Source organism: Arabidopsis thaliana (assembly GCF_000001735.4).
Source record: "Arabidopsis thaliana chromosome 1 sequence".
NCBI lineage: Eukaryota > Viridiplantae > Streptophyta > Magnoliopsida > Brassicales > Brassicaceae > Arabidopsis > Arabidopsis thaliana.
This window is the reverse complement of record NC_003070.9, coordinates 10,100,001-10,117,276: the sequence shown is the minus strand read 5'-3', so window position 1 is coordinate 10,117,276 and position 17,276 is coordinate 10,100,001. Positions and strand designations below refer to the sequence as shown.

The following is a 17,276-nucleotide window of genomic DNA, read 5'->3' as shown; positions in this document are numbered from 1 at the left end:
TATAATTTAGATATTTTAATTTTGCTTTTATTTCAAGAAAGAACTTAGAAATTACTTGATAACCCCAATTTTTTTGTTTTGCTGTAACAATATATTTATTACATTATTGGTAAGGCATATATGATTTGTCATTGTTGTACTCATCACTTGTAATAGTATAATTAAGAAAAATATTCTTACCAAAGGAAAATAGATTTCATATTTATTTATTTATTGTTAATAATAAAAGATTACTATCTTTCGGTCTTCTTAGTTTTACTAATCCACTTGTTGTCCACGGTTGTGATTTGTGAATTGGCTGGATGGGGTAAAATTATTTTGGTTCCCTTTATTTGGAATAATATCTAATTTAAAAAACAAAAAAAAGAAACACAAAAATTTGGTCAAACGTAAGAACTTAAGAAAAGTAATTATGTAATTTCTATGTTTAAAAGGTTGAAGGAAAAATGCAGCGAACAGATAGATGTTGAATTTGTACAAATAGAAAAGAAAAACTAAATATGGGAAGTAGACAAACTAGAAAAGTTTTCATGTGGATTACAAACGAGGAATAAAAGATAGAAACAAATCTTCCAACTTGTTAATTAGTACTTATATATGTCATACAATATTGACCAACTTTTTGTTTGTCTTAAGCAATTAATTATTTCATCAAAATTACGAAAGAATATATATCTACGGGGAAGCTAAAAGATTACACATCAATTTAGTCAGTATTTAGTCTTGGGCGTATCTACTAAGTAAGATGAAGAATATAAGACAAAGATCTTTTTAAATTGGAGAAAATATATAAGAAAATATAGCGCATTTACTCTTAGATATGGGATAATCAGACAAAAATCACATCTTTAAGTTAATGGACTGTTTCCAGCTTTTGTAAACTCGAAATATATCTTTCTTTCTATACCTTATTTTCTGTAAATCTATTTGAGCTCGCATAAAATCTTCGTTTCAATTATAATTTTAATGATTCAAACTAATTTTTTTATACCAGTTATAGAGTATATAAATTAATGTGTTAAGGATGTTATTGTAATTACCTTTGCCCTCATCTATCTTGTGTATACATTGCTCATCTAATAAATCAATTCACTCTACAACAAAAATTTAAAATAATAATTAAATTTTAGAATGAATTGCTTTATTAGATGAGTAATGTACAAGAGAGATTAGAAAAGGCTAAATACAAAATTACGATTAACACATTAACTATTTATCCTCTATATCACGTAAAAAACCTTCTTTTTAATGAATGTTCAATCTATTCACAAAAAACCGGTATTACATCAAATGCAACTGATTTTTGAGTTGTTTTTAACATACGCTACTAGATAGAGTTTAGAAATTATCTCCTAGTAGAAAGCCAAAATATGAACAATTATCGATGTTTTCCCCAAGGCTTGAAGTTGTTTGAGGTTCTTCACCATGTCTTATATTATTTCTCTTTCTCAATATGGTGTGGACTGTATTTTGGAACATATACTGCAATAGTAATTAGTAGAGCTTTCATTTCGATTGTTGCATCCGTTAGGAGTAGAGTGATTTGATCCCAAACTGAGGTGTTACTTTTCTTGACGTAGCCCTTTTACTAGCTAGCTTCTCACATACTTGTCTTGTGAACGAGCATTGAAAGAAGAGGTGGTGCTTATTGTCTTGTCTCAACCGGTTCCTGGAAAAATGTACAAGTGTAGTCATTAAAGTATTACACTTCTCCATTCGTTCACATGTAGTCAATCTGTCATCCATTGCAAGCCATGTTATGAAAGCGTAGTTAGGTGCAGTGCAGAAGATACTAAAAAGTAAAAACTTCACATCAATGCTTGTAATAGATACTAAAACTTCACATTTTAGTATATATATATATATATATATTGATTCGATTTATATAAAGTGGTTTATGTTTCCTGAACTTAAGAAAATCCGAAACTCGAAATTGTTAAAACAAAAAAAAAATCCAAAGTTATTGGTTAATACAATTTAGGCAAATATGGAAAAAAATATCGGTACAACTGTAAAATTAGTCTTATTTAAGAATAATCATTCAACATTTTATTCTAAAAAGATATTTGATATAGCGTTCATTCTACCGACAAAATTACTGTCTGATGATACCCGGCATAAAAAAATAAATTATAGAAATTAATGTTACACTTAGAATATAGGAATATAGAATATTTCTTATTCACGATGATGTCAAAATATGTACATACATAATTTGGATAATATTCCTCTTCTACCTATATAAACATTAGGGTTTTGAGCAAAAAAAACCCTCAAAGTCGCCCAATTTTGCTACTTTACCCTCTACATAAAAAAAAATGCAAAATAATTATATGAAGTCAAGAATAATACGCAGTATATCCATTTTTATAACTTTACATATATTTTAAACGTTTTCACGATCACATACATTTTATTTTAAAAATTTTAAAGATATAGTTGAATTCATCATCTCGAAAGGTTCAATTTGATATATTATTTATCAAATTTTAAAACTTGACAATAACGGAAAAGAGCTATATTACTTATTGTCTTAGTATGATTATTTTGCATTTTTTATACGTTAAAGGTAAAATTGCAAAAATATACGATTTTAAGGTTTGTTTTGCATTAAACCTTAAATATTACCTCATTGATTGCGGCTAAAGGTAAAATGTTTAGAAGAAGAACTATGATGTAAAGTTTCGACCAAATATCTGAGAGGCATATGAGCTTGGACCAGCAATATATATATCCGTATTGTTGTGTCTTTATATGCATCATCTGCAAAATTATTAATCCATATTAATAGGTGATTCTTTCTAATACAATATCACCTCATCATCATCATCATCATCATCATTGGTTTAAGTATAACTGATATTGATAGTTATACTGTATAATTTCATATGTAGTGTATATATGAACAATATTACAAACATATACAACTCATGTAACTAGACAATGCGACAAGCATTAGGGTTTTCATCACTGAACAATTGTGGAGCGTATACGTAGTGGACAAAGTAAGGTATGTTTCCATCTTTATCTTTTTGGCCCTCAACTTTTACTATCTCTTTATACTCCACAACTTGAGTAATCGTTTTGGTTGTTACTTCTACTTTTACTTCTTCTTTCTTTTTTTCTCCTTCCTTCTTCTTATTCTCCTCTTCTTTCTTCTTCTCTTCCTCTTTCTTCTTCTCATCTTCCTTCTTCTTCTTATCCTCTTCTTCCTTCTTCTTCTTATCCTCTTCTTCCTTCTTCTTCTCTTCTTCGGTCTTTGAGCTTATGATCTCTGCATGTTTGTGAACTTTCTTCTTTATATAGGCTAAGAGTTTTGCGGATTCTATCGTCCCTTGTACCGTTAGAGTTTGCGCCTTTGTATCGGTTTTGACAATGTGGATAGCTGCCAAAATAACCAAGTTAGAATCCAAGCCCTGAACTAATGAGTCAAAATAAGATTCTGAAATTTATTGCGAATTCCCCACTTAATTATTTTGAATATTTCTAACGACTCAATCTTACCTTTATGTTTCAAGAGTTTGTGCTGAAGATCTTTGTCACACTGTGCGCAATGAATGTGTACCTTTAGTACTGTCGTACGAATAACGTCCTGTGGATGATTAAAAGTAAACTCACAAATGCTTTCACACACGTATAGGTACATATATATATGGTATGCGATTATGGAAGCAAAATTTTACCTTTTTAATCTCGGTGGTCTTCTTTTCTACCACAGAAGTAGTTGTTGTTGTAGTGGTGGTTTTCTTAACCTCAGAAGGTTTGGGAGAGATGAGCTCAACTTTTTTCTTGCTCCATTTCTCGATTTGTTTGTGAATCTTCACGACTTCTATTTTCCCTTTTACTTTGATCTCGTTCTTCTCCAAATCAAAGTCCACATTTTGAACCCCTACAATATTGTATTATTCTTTAATCAAATTAATGCTACTACATCACTATATATTAATTCTCCACATAATAGTTAAACACCGCGCTTGTGAAGAAATTTATTAGAAAAAACTCTATAGGACATGCGGGAGAAACCAAATGTAAATAACTCTCATGAGATCAACAGTAGATCGACCCATCTCTGAAACTACTTTCTATATGGGAAGACTTGTAATATCTTAAGGCCATCGTCTAGACAATGAAGCCTAACCTTGGAATCGAAGGAGAGGCTTTTTGATGTCGCATGCACATTTCCGGCAGTGAAGGTGAACCTTGTAAACGGCCGTGATGATTTCATCGCCTTTCTCTTTCTTTTCTTCTTCCTCTCCCATTTTTTTTGTTCTACAACTCTAAATTTTAGTTTTGACTGATACGATTATTATTATGTTGTATAGTTTTTCTTTGGTCTGTACAACTGCACGTAGAAAACGCCAAGGAGAAAGGAAATTAGGACTTCAATATAATCACGACAAGAAACAATCTGATATGATCATATAAACTAATGTAATGTAATTTGAAAAATGACAAATTGTTTGACACGTTAAATAGGTTTGGTTTGAGTTTATAGATTCAGTTCATTTACTTGGTTACTAAAAAAAAACATTCATGGGTGTGCGGCGTGTGCTGCACAAACGGAAAAACTTAGAACAGCAAGATATATGTTCCAATGCATGGCATGGTATAGGGATTCACGTTCTATATTTAACGAAGTACAAATAACCACGTCTATAAGCTATTTTAAACCACCGATGCATATGTTTATGAGCCACGAACAAGAGGACTAAGATATGTACTTTCTCAGAATTTAGATCACTGTCATGCTTAATATATAACAGAATACAAGAAAAATCTCAACGGTCATGGTTTTATATATGAAAAAGTCCATTTGATCGTGCCAACCCTTCAATTACTTGGTTGAATTTTGTAAAAGGTGGTTTACCAGTTCCAATGCTATATATTCGTATTTTAGTTTAAATAAGCTAGCTAACAAATTATATATGTGAAAATGATTACCTAAGACACATAACTCATATATGATATTTAAACTGAACTAGAGCCACAAGCTCCAAAAAGAAAAAAAAGAAAATCCAACTAATTGAAGTTTGATCATTGATGATCCAAATTCCAAACCATTTGAAAATGGTCAATTATTTGTTTCGTATGCAAACCTTCAATTTTGAAAGTATTTATGATAATTAACAAATGAAAGAAAACACAAAATCGTTTACATCAAATTTATTACAATCGCAAAGATTTGGATTTGTAGCTTTTAAAGATTGAAATCCAAGCGATTTTTTTTGTCCACATGTTTTTACAAATCGCATACAATAAATTACATCGATGAGTACACAAAACGGTAAAATTCTTTTCGCAAATTTAAAATAAAATAAAAATAAAATATAAGATACAAAAAACAGTATCAACATCTAAAAAATACGGATTTTGTGATTCAATTACAAAAACGATAAAAAATAGTATATACCAATACCCACAGCTGCAATAATACGTGTTTACTAAAAAAAATAAAAAAAATAAAAAAAAAATAAAAAATAAAGCCAATAATAAAGCTTTTCACATGAGCGAAAGAAAAGCCAAAAAAAAAAAAGTCACAAAAAAGGAGAAACACGTGGACACTCACACGAGGAGGTGTCTGATTTTGTCTAATTAAATTTGAGTTTTTTTTTTCTTCTTTGAAATCATATGATTGATCTACACAGAATCCATTTCCGCAAATCGGATTCATGTTTTTGCTTTATCGTAGGCTTCCTTCATTTGCACGAACAACAACAACAACCCTTCTCTGCAAATCTATGGAGCCTGCGATAACAGCGACTTCTTCTTCTTCTTTCGGTGGTGGCTCTTCTCGTCTCGCCGCTTTAGCCCAGCAACTTCGCCAATACAAGCCCCCACCTTCTTCATCGTTCGATGACTCCGAGGAGATGCAGACAGATCAGGAGACCGCTGGGAAAGTCGTTTCTCAGGTTGGGTTTCAGGAATCTATTGCTCCTCTTTCGAAAGACCCTGATAGGTTTAAACCCAAGAGAGCCGCTGTGTTGATCTGTCTCTTTGAAGGAGATGATGGTGATTTGCGTGTTATTCTTACTAAGAGATCTTCCAAATTGTCTACTCACTCTGGTTCGTATGGTTTGCGATTTAAAGTTTTCGTCTTTTTACTTTGAAATCATTGGCTTCTTTGATTTTGGTCAATGAGTATGGTTTAGTGTTGAATTTGAGGTGGTTGTTTTTTTTTGTGGTTGCAGGAGAAGTTTCATTGCCAGGTGGTAAAGCGGAGGAGGATGATAAAGATGATGGGATGACTGCTACCAGAGAGGCTGAGGAAGAGATTGGATTGGACCCTTCTCTTGTTGATGTTGTTACTTCTCTTGAACCATTTCTGTCTAAGGTATTAATAAATGGTGTTAATTCTCCATGTCTTATTGGTGGTGATGCATGCTCTTAGTGAGATCAGAATTTGGGATTGGCATTAAAGTTGAGGTTATATAGACTATCTTGTTGATCTGTGCTTGAACATCGAGGTTATAGTATGAGTTACTAGTGGTTCTATAGAACTTTGGTTATTGAACTTCCATGTCAGCTGTATTATATCATAGTAGCAGAGATCTGGTAGCTAAAGTGACGTTCTTGATCGCTATCTAGTTTTGATTCTGGATGTTCTTAAGTAGGACTAGGTGTTAATTCGGAAGAATAATGTTATCTGGATTATGTCAACATTTCTGATAGATATTTTTCTTACATGTGCGTCATTGTCTTACAGCATCTTCTTAGAGTAATTCCTGTGATAGGCATCTTGAGGGACAAAAATAAATTCAATCCGATACCAAATCCTGGGGAAGTGGAAGCTGTGTTTGATGCACCCTTGGAAATGTTCCTTAAGGTTGCTCTTGTTTTCTTACCAAGTTACTTTAGCTGTAGTTGTGTTTTTTCCCTTCTCAAGCATCATTACTTGAACCTTTTTTTTTTTGTTTCAGGATGAGAATCGAAGATCTGAAGAGAGAGAGTGGATGGGTGAAAAGTATTTGATCCATTACTTTGACTACAGAACAGGAGATAAGGATTATATGATATGGGGTTTAACTGCTGGGATTTTGATCAGAGCTGCATCTGTGACTTATGAAAGACCACCTGCTTTTATCGAGCAGTGCCCGAAGTTTAAGTACCCTAAAATGGTAGAAAAACATACTTGTATGCCTTAATGAACATAATTTTTCGAATGATGCTTTCCTAGACTAGTCTTCTTCCACTATTTGATAACTTGTACCAGACAACAAGACAATAACATTCCATACAACTGATTCTCTGTACCAGTGAATGGCTGAATGCAGAACTTGGCTACTTGCTTATATATATGCAGACGCAGTAGCTGAAGCTCCAATTCATTTCCTGCTGGGGCATCTCATAACAGGTTTCCATGACTCTTCTGTTTGTCATTAGATAATTGGAGGGGCTTCTATTTCATTATGATCTAGGTCAGTCTGTATTCTTGAATTTGATATAATTGTATTGTAACTTTTTCTAGGCTTCATTTCTGAGTTGTTCCCACAGGATGCTCAATGGTGATTCAGAGAAAAGTTGGCTTGTTATGATTCTAGGCAAACATCACCCTCAATTGTGAATTTGGAGGAATATTTGTACTCAGTATTTACCTTCAAACGCTCATTTTTCATTGTATACTTGTTATCTTCTATTTGTATACTGAACCAATTTCAAAGCAAACTTGTCTTATGAGGCTTATGATTTTTATTAATCGTTGTAGATTCAAGCTGCAGTTACGTTATTATCTCTGGACTAGATTTTTTGTGTTTCAATGATAAATTCAGTTAGGTTTTCTTATTGCTTTGTAGTTAACCCCAGGACCACCATTTCTTCGTATTGAGACATTTGTTTTCCTGTTATTGCATGGCTTTGGTTTTATCTAGTTCTGCTTTGGCAGTTTTTTATTTGTGAATGGCTTCAGTTCTGCATTGGCAGTTTTTTATTTGTGAATGGCTTCAGTTCTGCATGTATGAATTTCTGGTGAATCTATCCAAACAAGTGCCACTTTAGACTTGTTCTAGAGGCAGGAATTTGCACTGGCTACCCATTCTAATGGCAGGAACTTGATCCTTTTCCTAATGTTGCTACTTATTCATGGAGAATCCCGCAGTGTACAACAATTGTAAGTGTCCTCTATTTGATAGCTTGTGGATATTGTTTCCTTATTTAAGAAAGCTAACTGAATTGTGGATCCTTTCAATTGAGTTATTTTGGTCCTTAAGTCTTAACAGAATGTTTCAAGATTTGAAGTTGATGTGCAAGCCTTTTCCAGTTTTCCTTTTGATGTGTATACTTTTGCGTTGCGTCAAGCACTTAATAATGGTACGTTTTATTTTTCTTTGCATATGCACTTATTAACGAAACTTTAAGGCGGTTGTCATTTTTTATTTTCTCTTGCTGAAATGGAAGGGGGACTTGTGGTCCATAGTTGTTGAAGAAGATATGTGAATAATCTATAACTAAATCAATATTAGTTACCTGAGCAATTTTCAGATGTTTGACAAAAAGTCAAAGGGGCATTGCGAGAATCGAACTCGGGACCTCTCGCACCCAAAGCGAGAATCATACCACTAGACCAAATGCCCTGTTATTGATTTAGCAAGCAATGTGTTGTTGAGAATTCTATTCTCAATGGCAAAAAGCTGTATGTTCCAACTGTTATATATTTTATATTTGGATCTGACATGAGAATGCTCTCTTGTTTAGATAATCTAAGTTATGTTTTAGATAGTTCTATTAGTTGACTTTCAGGGCTTAATAGTTAAAAGGTGGATAATTTAAATATGATGAAATGTTAGTTGGCATTTAGAACATCATTTTGCAAAAAGTCAATGGGGGCATTCCGAGAATCGAACTCGGGACCTCTCGCACCCAAAGCGAGAATCATACCACTAGACCAAATGCCCTGTTGTTAATATAAATCCGATCAAGCATTTGTGTGTTGTTTGCATCTTAGGGGACAAAAGGCGTTGAATCCAACAAAAATCCCGCTGAAGTGAAAATTGTGTTTGATGCACCCTGGAAATGTTCTGCAATGTTCTTGTTTCCTTGTCAAAATCAAAATTTCGCTGTAGTTATGTTTTTAGCTCCTCTGAAGCATCAGTGCTTGAAAAGTATATATTGAGTATGACAACCGGAGATCTTAGGAGAGAGTACATTGGTGTTAATTATCTGATTCACTTCTTTGACTGTGTAACAGGTTGTAAGAATTACTGTTGCTTCCCTTTGCTTTTTCATTATATGCTGAATCACGACTTGGGGGACTATTTCTGCAGCTCATTCTTGATGAACCTGGCAGCTTACCAAACGTGATGGTTTTCACTGTATAAAGTTACTGGTTATAAAGATTGGACGTGAAACAATGGTATTATTTCTTTTCTTTTGCCATTCTGCACTAAATAGATTGGGCGGTTTGGTTTTTTTATTATTTTCTCTTGCTTAAATAGAAGGAGAACATATGGTCCTCAGTTGTTGAACAAGACTTGGGAAAAATCTTGGTTTAAGTCAATACTGATTTTACAAGCATTGTTAGGCTGGCACTTAGATCATGTATATGGTTTACAAAAAGTCAATGGGGGCATTCCGAGAATCGAACTCGGGACCTCTCGCACCCAAAGCGAGAATCATACCACTAGACCAAATGCCCTGTTTTTATAATGCTGTTCAGTTCGTGTCTCCTATTAGCATTCTCTCTTTTCTTTCCGAGATTTTTTTGCTCCGTATGCTTTTCTAGTAGATACTCGATCGAAAATCTTTTTCCGCTTATGCTGCTCATTTTTGGTGGATCTGGCTACTTTCAAAACATGATGGTCCTCCCTATATGAAGGTTACTGGTTGAAAAGATTTGTGGAGTGTACGTGAAGATCGGTATGTTCTTCTATTCCTTTGCATTAAGCACCTTATAATTTTACTTACTGAAAATGAAAGGATTAGATATGGTTCTCACTTGGATTTGATTGCGATATCACTAGGACTAAAGAAAGATCTGATTTGCTTAATCACAACTTGTGTGTTTCTGCAGCTCATTCTTGATGAATCTTGCAGCTTACCAAACGTGAAAGTTTTCACTGTATAAAGTTCACTGGTTATAAATATTCATAGATTGGACGTGAAACAATGGTACTTTTTTTTTTCTTTTGCCATTATGCACCAAATAGATTGGGCGGTGTTTTTTTTTTTAGTTTCTCTTGCTTAAATAGAAGAAGAACATATGGTCCTCAGTTGTTGAACAATACCTGTGAAAAATCTTAGATTAAATCAATACTGATTAACTAGCATTGTTGGCTGGCATTTAGATTACGTATATGGTTCACAAAAAGTCAATGGGGGCATTCCGAGAATCGAACTCGGGACCTCTCGCACCCAAAGCGAGAATCATACCACTAGACCAAATGCCCTGTTGTATATGCATTATGGTTCAAACATTTTTTTCTATGCTCGTCTATGCCTTTAAAATTTACAGTTAGCTTAGATTCAATCTTGACATCTGATGCTTGAAGATGTTAATGAACCATCTGAAATTCCATCAGTTGACTTTCCGGTGGATTGTTTGTAAATTAGTGTTGGTGAAGTTTCAGGTAGATACACATTGTTGAAATGATGAATGTGATCTGTGGTAAATCCGGAAGCAAAAACTATGTTGTATGCAATTAGTTTGAGCTGGCATTTAGAACTTAGGTTTTACAAAAAGTCAAAGGGGCATTCCGAGAATCGAACTCGGGACCTCTCGCACCCAAAGCGAGAATCATACCACTAGACCAAATGCCCTGTGTAGATGTTGTTCAGTTAATGCCTTCTATTAGCATTTTAGCCTTTCTTTAAAGACTTTTTGCTTAATCATGACTCCCTTATTGTTTATGCGGATCATTCTTTGTGAAATCAGCAGCTTACAAATGAGAAGGCCCGACCTATGAAGTTTACTGGTTAAAACAGCGGTGGCGGTATGTTCTTATCTTCCTTGGCACTAAAGATGTTGATAGTGAAACCTTAAGGGTAGGTGTTGTTTTCTCTTACTGAGATAAATAAAAAATATTTGTTCATGCATTGTTAAACAAGAACTGTATTTTTTTTTTGAGAAAGTCAATGGGGGTATGTAGCTGGCAATTAGAACAATTGTTTTGGAAAAAAGTCAAAGGGGCATTCCGAGAATCGAACTCGGGACCTCTCGCACCCAAAGCGAGAATCATACCACTAGACCAAATGCCCTGTTGTTTATGCCATCTGGTTCAAATACTTTTTCTGGTCTTCTAGACTTAAAAAAAAAAGCTGCAGTATGAAATGTAACCATGACATTATGCTTTTTGATTGTTGCTGTAAGTTGAGAAGGTCTTTCCAAGATATTAACTGTTGAAACTCATATCTTTACTTGCGCTGGATCTCTTTTACGATCTGATATTCTGTTGTAAGACTTGTGGTATTGCCGTAAAAGGATGCTTCTTCTTTTGTTATTATTTGACGTTCAAAGTCAATTCTTTTTTTTTGTTATGAAGTGAGGGATGCGCAATTTCCCAGTTCTAGGGGAATGTTTTGTTCTATGCACTCTCCAAGGCAGCATCTCTGCTGAGTAATTATTGTGTAGGACTCTAATGGAACACATGAGGCATTTACTTCGACACCAAACTCTGCAGAAGACTCTAATGGAACACATGAGGCATGTACTCCAACACCAAACTCTGCAGAAGTGGAAACTTTGCTTGATGCACACCCTTTTCGAATGTTTTGTAAGCTTCCCCTCATTTTGATATCAAACATACTTTAGCTCTAGTTGTGTTTTCATTTCCTCTCAAGTACGATTAATGCTTGAAAAACAATGTGCAAGATAGGAATCGGAGAAGAGCTCTATTGAAGCACCCTATATAGCATGCCTTAGTCAACGAGTTTTTCCTGAATATGGTTCTCCTAGACGACAAACGAGTCTGCTTCTGATAGAAGATGAACAAGATGACAATGACACTCCTTACGACTGATACTCTGTATAATGTTCCAAGAATCTTTCTGTTTGTTGGATGATCATTTCGAGTTGTCTCCTCTATCTTCATCACCTAGATTAGTCGTTTACTAGAGAGTTGTCTGGTTATGGACATATTCCTTTGCAAGAAAACCTTCAAGCTTGGATTTAGAGGATAGCTTAGGCGTAGTGACACTGTGCTATCCATGTTTATGTACTCTGATCAAATTTGAAATCAAAAGTTGCCATTTTGAGCCACATGTTGTAATACTCTAGTTGTTTTCAAATTTTACAAAGTAATCAGATTCTCATCTTTTGACATACGGTTTAGTTTCCGCAGGGTGTTGGTTTTAATTGTTTCTGCGTAGCTGTGTCCAAGCAGAATTTTTGGGATTTTTTGGTTTATAGATTACATCATTACAGAACCGAATGAAAATTATTGGAAGATTAATAATACAGCCTCTAAAATAACACTTTCACTTTTCATTAATTTTTACCAACAACAATTATGGGAGGATCAAAAGGACCAAATTCCATCACTACACACAACTAAGTAATTAAAATGTACTTGAGCTGCTTTAATAGGAAAACTGTGATTATACAAAGATTGATTCTAAAACCTAAACATAACTCTATCTATCTCCTAAACACTCTGAAAGCTATAAAAACATTACATCTTCTGATTAATGCCAAGTTAATGAATGATAAGCCGTATGCGTCGTGCAAGTAATTAAGAGTTGCCTCGAAGGTGTCTATGCTCTACCAGAAGAAACGTGTCCAAGATTGTTCACCGGTTGAATCTGATTCACTACCCAATTCGTCATCATAGCTACTATCAGTGGGAAGCAACTTGATTCTGTCAGCATGCTCAACTAACCAATCACTAAATCCTGGAGAAGCTGCAAGTCCTGCCATTGCTTCTCGTGTCGTTTCTTGTGTCAACTCGTCATACTCTCTCTTCGACATCCTCTTCCGGTTTGGCGTCGTATGGAATGTAGAATAGTAATCCTGATTTCCGATCGGTATCCTCCGGTTAACTGAAGACGGTGAGCTCACAATCACATCATAAGAAGGAGAGCCGGAATACGAAGGTACACTCTTAGCACTCTTCCACAGTCCACCACCTCCAGGGCGACTAAGGAACTCAGCTCGTCCATGCATTATCGGACGTCTCTCACCAGCAGAAACCAACCAATGACTTTTCCCTACAAAGCTTTTCGTTTTACTAACAAGAAAACCAAACAAGCTAGCTAAAACAAAAGCTCCCATGGCCATAGGAGTATCAAGACTACTCTGCAAAATAAACGTAGCAGCAACAGAACGCATAGCCCATTTCACAAACTGTGCAACACTAGCATCCACACCTCCTCCATCTTTCGAAACAACAAACTTCCTCACAGTCCAAAATCCAAAAGCAGCTCCAGTAATAACCACCCCAACAAGCACAAGTATCGCTACCGGATTATACATATCCTCACTCAACCCAAAATTAACAAGAATCATATTCACCATCATTGAGAATTGATGTAGAATGAAAGATCCAGCACCAACAACAGATCCATAAAACGCAAGATACATAACATTCTTCCTCCCAGTAGGTAATAACCTCATAACCTGGAAGATAATAATCAAAACAACGAGAAAAACACCAACCGCCATAGAACTCGTATAGTAAAACGGTAGCCAACTGCTAACAACAGGTGCTAACAAAATCACAATCAATCCCGCTACAAGACAAAAAATCCGCCATTGATGAAACTCTTCTGTAACATTGACCGTAATCATTGAACGAGACGACTGATATTCACTACCAGTGAATCTCACATCAATGTATTGTTTATCATATGGTGATATAACAGAGCTGCTCTGGAGATTTTTCCAATTAGATTTCTCACAGTGGCACATTCCAAGTGTAGCATTTCGGTGAACACAAACTTGGATTTTGAGGTGTAGCTTTTCTGGGATTGGTACTAAGTTTACTCTGAGAGAGTTAGCGAATTTCCCTAATTTGGTTCTCGAATAGCCTGAAACTTGGATTCGCTCGCACGACCTAAGGCTAATATTCAGAGCTGGCTCGCCGGGACCAACACTTTTGAGCGCCGCCGCGTAGGATAACAAGAGAAAGACAATAAGAGGAAGGAGAAACCAGATTCGATGAGGAAGACGAAGAAAAGAAGAAGAAGTAGTCATTGCCACCACCGCGAAGCAAAGACGGAGCAATGATAAGCGACCTTTTAGGGTTTAATTTTAATATATAGAAGAAATTTGACGCAGAATTCTTAATTGGTGCCGTTGTTTTGACGCAGAATTTAATTGGTTCCGTTGTTTTGACGCAGTTTCGGTTTAGTTAAACCAGATTGAATTAATTTATTTTGATGCAGTTTCGGTTTAGTAAACCATATATATAGAGATTCACGGTCGTGGCTTGTCGAAGTTTCCAACAGATGTGAGCGTATCCATTGGATTATTCGTTGTCCGGTTTATTTGCTGACTCATGAGGCACTCGCCCACCAGTTGTTCGACGAAATTCCTAAACCAAAAAATTTCGCCCACAGAGATTTAGATTGAGTCTACCTGAAATGTGGGATAAATTTCGTATTTTGCGTGAGGTTTCGCGGAGTTTAGAGAATCAGTGGCGCACTGGCGCGTGATGCGTTTTCTTCTACTCTTTTGGGTACGTATTCGCTCTTTACTGCTATGGAAGTGTGTGTTGCTTAGTTTTCGTCTCTCTTAGCTTCCCTAGGTTAAAATCTAATACGGAAATGTCTCTGTATTCTATAATTTTGACTTTTGAGCTGGTAATTAGGTCTTATCCTTAAAACTAAGTGAAGGGCATTCTTTGAATAGAACCTAGGACCTCTCGCTGCCAAAAGAAGAATTATATTCATGGCTTGTCCTAAATGCTCTGTTGCTGATGTAATTGGGTTCAAGCATTCTGTTTTGGTGTTTAAAATGCTTTTTTGAAAAAGGAATGAGCTTTTTACTGTAAATTTACACCCAAGGCTTGTCCTATTGAAGGGTCTCGTGCTTGAAGGAATCTGGAAACTTATAGTTGGTTTAAATTCAGTCTGTTTTATTTCTTTATCTTGAAGCTGTTACTGAGACCTATCAGTTGAGTTTATGGTGGATTGTTTGTGATTCTGATGTTGTGGAAGTTACTTTTTAGGTGAATCAACAATGTTCAAATGATGTATGTGATCTGTTAAAAGTCCGATAGCAAATACAGATTGTATGCAATAAGTCTTGGCAGGCATTTAGAGCATATGTTTTACAAAAAGACAATGGGGCATTCCGAGAATCGAACTCGGGACCTCTCGCACCCAAAGCGAGAATCATACCACTAGACCAAATGCCCTGTTTTCTTATCCTTTTGATCAGTTCTTTATCACAATTCGTTTGCTGTTTTCTCCAGCTCATTCTTTTTGGATCTGGCTTCTTACAAAAGATGACAGTCCCCCCTACATGAAGTTTACTGAGAGGACGTGACAACGGTATGCTCTTATATTCCATTGCATTAAGCACTAATAAAAATTTAAGGTGCATTTTGTTTGTATTTTCTCTAGCTGAAATGAAAGGGTAATATGTGGTTCTTACTTGGATCATGATCTACGATAGAACTAGCACTGAATAAACCAATTTGCTGCTTGAATTTAGATCATTTAACAAAAAAGTCAATGGGGCATTCCGAGAATCGAACTCGGGACCTCTCGCACCCAAAGCGAGAATCATACCACTAGACCAAATGCCCTGTTATTAAGCAATTTAGTTTAAAAGTTGTAGATTTGGTCAGATTTTGATCCTGTTGTCTTAGTTGACTACAAAATGAATATTTTAGTAGTAGGATGTTCCTAGTTCTAATCTATGAGATCTCTTAATCTCTTTCAACTGAAATCCCAGTCAATTTTTCTTTGCATTTTTGTTTGAATATCTGGTTTGTATTGTAGTACTACGTATGGAAATACTCCAGAAATATATTGGTCCAGTTGTTTAAACCTCTACTGCTAAAAATCATTAGAAGAGTTAGTCCTATGATTTTGTTTGTTTTAACAGTTGACTGATCATTCTGCCATATCAAATGCTTAGCTATTGACTGACTCTCTAGACAATACCCAGAGTTGCTGAAGTTAAAGGTAAAAACTGATAGTTGAACTCCTGAATGTGATCTGTGAAAACCTGGCACCAAATATTAATTTCTATGCAAAAATTCTGAACTGGAACTTACAATGTATGGTTTCACAAAAAGTCAAAGGGGCATTCCGAGAATCGAACTCGGGACCTCTCGCACCCAAAGCGAGAATCATACCACTAGACCAAATGCCCTGTTTATATGTTGTTCAGTTAATGCCTCCTATAAGCAATTTCCATTTTGTTTCAGTGATTTTTTTGCTCCGTTTGCTTTTCCAGTAGATACTCAATCGAACATCCATTTCTGCTTATGCAGCTCATTTTTGGTGAAGCTGGCTGCGTACAAAACATTATGGTCCCCCCTTTATGAAGGTTACTGGTTAAAAAGATTTGTTGATTGTACGTGAAGACCGGTATGTTCTTCTTTTCCTTTGGCACCTTAACTAACTTACTGAAATGAGATGGTAATATATGGTTCTTACTTGGATTTGATTGCGAAAGCACTAGGACTAAATAAAGATCTTACTCGGGACCTCTAGCACCCAAAGCGAAAATCATACCACAAGGCCAAATGCCCTGTTGTATATGCATTATGGTTCAAACATTTTCTATGCTCGTCTATACTTTTAAAACTTACAGTTAGCTTAGATTCAGTCTATTATACATCTGGTGCTTGAAGATGATAATTGAACCATCTGAAATTCCATCAGTTGACTTTCCGGTGGATTGTTTGTAAATTAGTGTTGGTGGAGTTTTAGGTAGATACACATCGTTGAAATGATGAATGTGATCTGTGGCAAATCCAGAAGCAAGTACAAAGTTGTATGCAAATTAGTTTGAGCTGGCATTTAGAACGTATGTTTTACAAAAAGTCAATGGGGGCATTCCGAGAATCGAACTCGGGACCTCTCGCACCCAAAGCGAGAATCATACCACTAGACCAAATGCCCTGTTTATATGTTGTTCAGTTAATGCCTTCTATTAGCATTCTAGCCTTTCGTTTAGAGATATTTTTTTACCTTTTGCATTCAGTTATATGCTTAATGATGACTCCTTTATTATTTATGCAGATCATACTTTGTGAAATCGGCAGCTTACAAAATGTGAAGGGCCGACCTATATGTAGTTACTCGTTAAAACAGTGGTACGTTCTTATCTTCCTTGGCACTAAAGCTGTTAAATAATGAAACCTTATGGGGAGGTGTTATTTTGTTTCCTCTTG

The 17,276-nt window shown here is 35.4% G+C and overlaps 5 protein-coding genes, 1 long non-coding RNA gene and 11 other non-coding genes across 25 annotated transcripts in view; 4 read left to right on the top strand and 13 right to left on the bottom strand.

The window, feature by feature from the left end:
* Positions 1-1,527: 1,527 nt before the first annotated feature.
* Positions 1,528-2,365, bottom strand: AT1G29005 (reverse transcriptase zinc-binding protein; the record flags this gene model as incomplete). Its single annotated transcript, NM_001332828.1, has 3 exons — positions 1,528-1,832; positions 2,272-2,304; positions 2,353-2,365. The coding sequence occupies 3 exons, from the start codon at positions 2,363-2,365 to the stop codon at positions 1,528-1,530; spliced, it is 351 nt and encodes a 116-aa protein (NP_001320734.1).
* A 420-nt stretch (positions 2,366-2,785) lies between these two features.
* Positions 2,786-4,713, bottom strand: AT1G29000 (Heavy metal transport/detoxification superfamily protein). Of its 2 annotated transcripts, NM_001332827.1 has the most exons (5): positions 4,511-4,713; positions 4,139-4,342; positions 3,684-3,889; positions 3,505-3,592; positions 2,786-3,385 (listed from the first exon to the last, which is right to left on the bottom strand). In NM_001332827.1, exons 2-5 carry the CDS (start codon positions 4,257-4,259, stop codon positions 2,937-2,939), a joined length of 864 nt encoding a protein of 287 aa, NP_001319102.1. In that variant the 5' UTR covers positions 4,260-4,342; positions 4,511-4,713; the 3' UTR covers positions 2,786-2,936. The 2 variants fall into 2 exon arrangements, with proteins under 2 accessions (NP_001319102.1, NP_174195.1); NM_102641.2 differs by lacking the exon at positions 4,511-4,713 and having other exon boundaries at positions 2,797-3,385; positions 4,139-4,374.
* An 825-nt stretch (positions 4,714-5,538) lies between these two features.
* On the top strand, positions 5,539-7,777 carry NUDX15 (nudix hydrolase homolog 15). Of its 5 annotated transcripts, NM_179393.4 has the most exons (6): positions 5,539-6,063; positions 6,189-6,331; positions 6,704-6,823; positions 6,918-7,115; positions 7,255-7,351; positions 7,466-7,777. In NM_179393.4, the coding sequence occupies exons 1-5, from the start codon at positions 5,670-5,672 to the stop codon at positions 7,255-7,257; spliced, it is 858 nt and encodes a 285-aa protein (NP_849724.1). In that variant the 5' UTR covers positions 5,539-5,669; the 3' UTR covers positions 7,258-7,351; positions 7,466-7,777. The 5 variants fall into 5 exon arrangements, with proteins under 5 accessions (NP_849724.1, NP_001031104.1, NP_849725.2 ...); NM_001036027.2 differs by having other exon boundaries at positions 6,918-7,351; positions 7,466-7,683; NM_179394.3 differs by having other exon boundaries at positions 6,918-7,415; positions 7,492-7,621.
* Positions 7,778-7,953: 176 nt separating this feature from the next.
* AT1G09045 lies at positions 7,954-10,677 on the top strand. 3 transcript variants are annotated; one of them, NR_143458.1, is made up of 4 exons: positions 7,954-8,104; positions 8,214-8,304; positions 9,182-9,849; positions 10,004-10,677. It is a non-coding gene; the product is annotated as an uncharacterized misc_RNA (transcript). The 3 variants fall into 3 exon arrangements; NR_143459.1 differs by having other exon boundaries at positions 8,067-8,304; NR_143460.1 differs by lacking the exons at positions 7,954-8,104; positions 8,214-8,304 and having other exon boundaries at positions 9,003-9,849.
* AT1G28990 lies at positions 8,496-8,567 on the bottom strand. Its single transcript has one exon. It is a non-coding gene; the product is annotated as a tRNA-Pro (tRNA).
* On the bottom strand, positions 8,817-8,888 carry AT1G28980. Its single transcript has one exon. It is a non-coding gene; the product is annotated as a tRNA-Pro (tRNA).
* On the bottom strand, positions 9,557-9,628 carry AT1G28970. The gene has a single exon. It is a non-coding gene; the product is annotated as a tRNA-Pro (tRNA).
* Positions 9,632-12,230, top strand: AT1G28765 (uncharacterized protein; the record flags this gene model as incomplete). 2 transcript variants are annotated; one of them, NM_001332824.1, is made up of 5 exons in its annotated part: positions 9,632-9,849; positions 10,004-10,101; positions 10,865-10,922; positions 11,472-11,702; positions 11,805-12,230. In NM_001332824.1, the coding sequence occupies 2 exons, from the start codon at positions 11,568-11,570 to the stop codon at positions 11,946-11,948; spliced, it is 279 nt and encodes a 92-aa protein (NP_001321692.1). In that variant the 3' UTR covers positions 11,949-12,230. The 2 variants fall into 2 exon arrangements, with proteins under 2 accessions (NP_001321692.1, NP_001321691.1); NM_001332825.1 differs by lacking the exons at positions 9,632-9,849; positions 10,004-10,101; positions 10,865-10,922 and having other exon boundaries at positions 11,568-11,702.
* Positions 10,308-10,379, bottom strand: AT1G28950. The gene has a single exon. It is a non-coding gene; the product is annotated as a tRNA-Pro (tRNA).
* AT1G28940 lies at positions 10,678-10,749 on the bottom strand. The gene has a single exon. It is a non-coding gene; the product is annotated as a tRNA-Pro (tRNA).
* On the bottom strand, positions 11,116-11,187 carry AT1G28930. Its single transcript has one exon. It is a non-coding gene; the product is annotated as a tRNA-Pro (tRNA).
* Positions 12,231-12,393: 163 nt separating the features above from the next.
* AT1G28760 (guanosine-3',5'-bis (diphosphate) 3'-pyrophosphohydrolase, putative (DUF2215)) lies at positions 12,394-14,196 on the bottom strand. Its single transcript, NM_102639.3, has one exon. The coding sequence runs from the start codon at positions 14,117-14,119 to the stop codon at positions 12,689-12,691; it is 1,431 nt and encodes a 476-aa protein (NP_174193.2). The 5' UTR covers positions 14,120-14,196; the 3' UTR covers positions 12,394-12,688.
* Positions 14,197-14,348: 152 nt separating this feature from the next.
* AT1G28715 overlaps positions 14,349-17,276 on the top strand; it is a 7,116-nt gene continuing 4,188 nt past the window's right edge. Inside the window, exons 1-4 of the long non-coding RNA NR_139799.1 lie at positions 14,349-14,603; positions 15,342-15,420; positions 16,371-16,467; positions 17,125-17,198. This is a non-coding gene — a long non-coding RNA (other RNA). The remainder of the gene's footprint in view (positions 14,604-15,341; positions 15,421-16,370; positions 16,468-17,124; positions 17,199-17,276) is intronic.
* AT1G28920 lies at positions 15,213-15,284 on the bottom strand. The gene has a single exon. It is a non-coding gene; the product is annotated as a tRNA-Pro (tRNA).
* Positions 15,606-15,677, bottom strand: AT1G28910. Its single transcript has one exon. It is a non-coding gene; the product is annotated as a tRNA-Pro (tRNA).
* Positions 16,178-16,249, bottom strand: AT1G28900. Its single transcript has one exon. It is a non-coding gene; the product is annotated as a tRNA-Pro (tRNA).
* On the bottom strand, positions 16,933-17,004 carry AT1G28890. Its single transcript has one exon. It is a non-coding gene; the product is annotated as a tRNA-Pro (tRNA).

What these genes read in the sequence shown, in the direction of transcription:
- AT1G28760 (NM_102639.3), bottom strand. Translation starts at nt 14,119, where the DNA reads ATGACTACTTCTTCTTCTTTTCTTCGTCTTCCTCATCGAATCTGGTTT.
- AT1G29000 (NM_001332827.1), bottom strand. Translation starts at nt 4,259, where the DNA reads ATGGGAGAGGAAGAAGAAAAGAAAGAGAAAGGCGATGAAATCATCACG. An exon ending in AGACCACCGAGATTAAAAAG is followed by an intron (nt 3,593 to 3,683) that starts GTAAAATTTTGC and finishes AATCATCCACAG; the next exon opens with GACGTTATTCGTACGACAGT. An exon ending in CAAACTCTTGAAACATAAAG is followed by an intron (nt 3,386 to 3,504) that starts GTAAGATTGAGT and finishes TTATTTTGGCAG; the next exon opens with CTATCCACATTGTCAAAACC.
- NUDX15 (NM_001036027.2), top strand. Translation starts at nt 5,670, where the DNA reads ATGTTTTTGCTTTATCGTAGGCTTCCTTCATTTGCACGAACAACAACA. An exon ending in CAAATTGTCTACTCACTCTG is followed by an intron (nt 6,064 to 6,188) that starts GTTCGTATGGTT and finishes TTGTGGTTGCAG; the next exon opens with GAGAAGTTTCATTGCCAGGT. An exon ending in CCTTGGAAATGTTCCTTAAG is followed by an intron (nt 6,824 to 6,917) that starts GTTGCTCTTGTT and finishes TTTTTGTTTCAG; the next exon opens with GATGAGAATCGAAGATCTGA.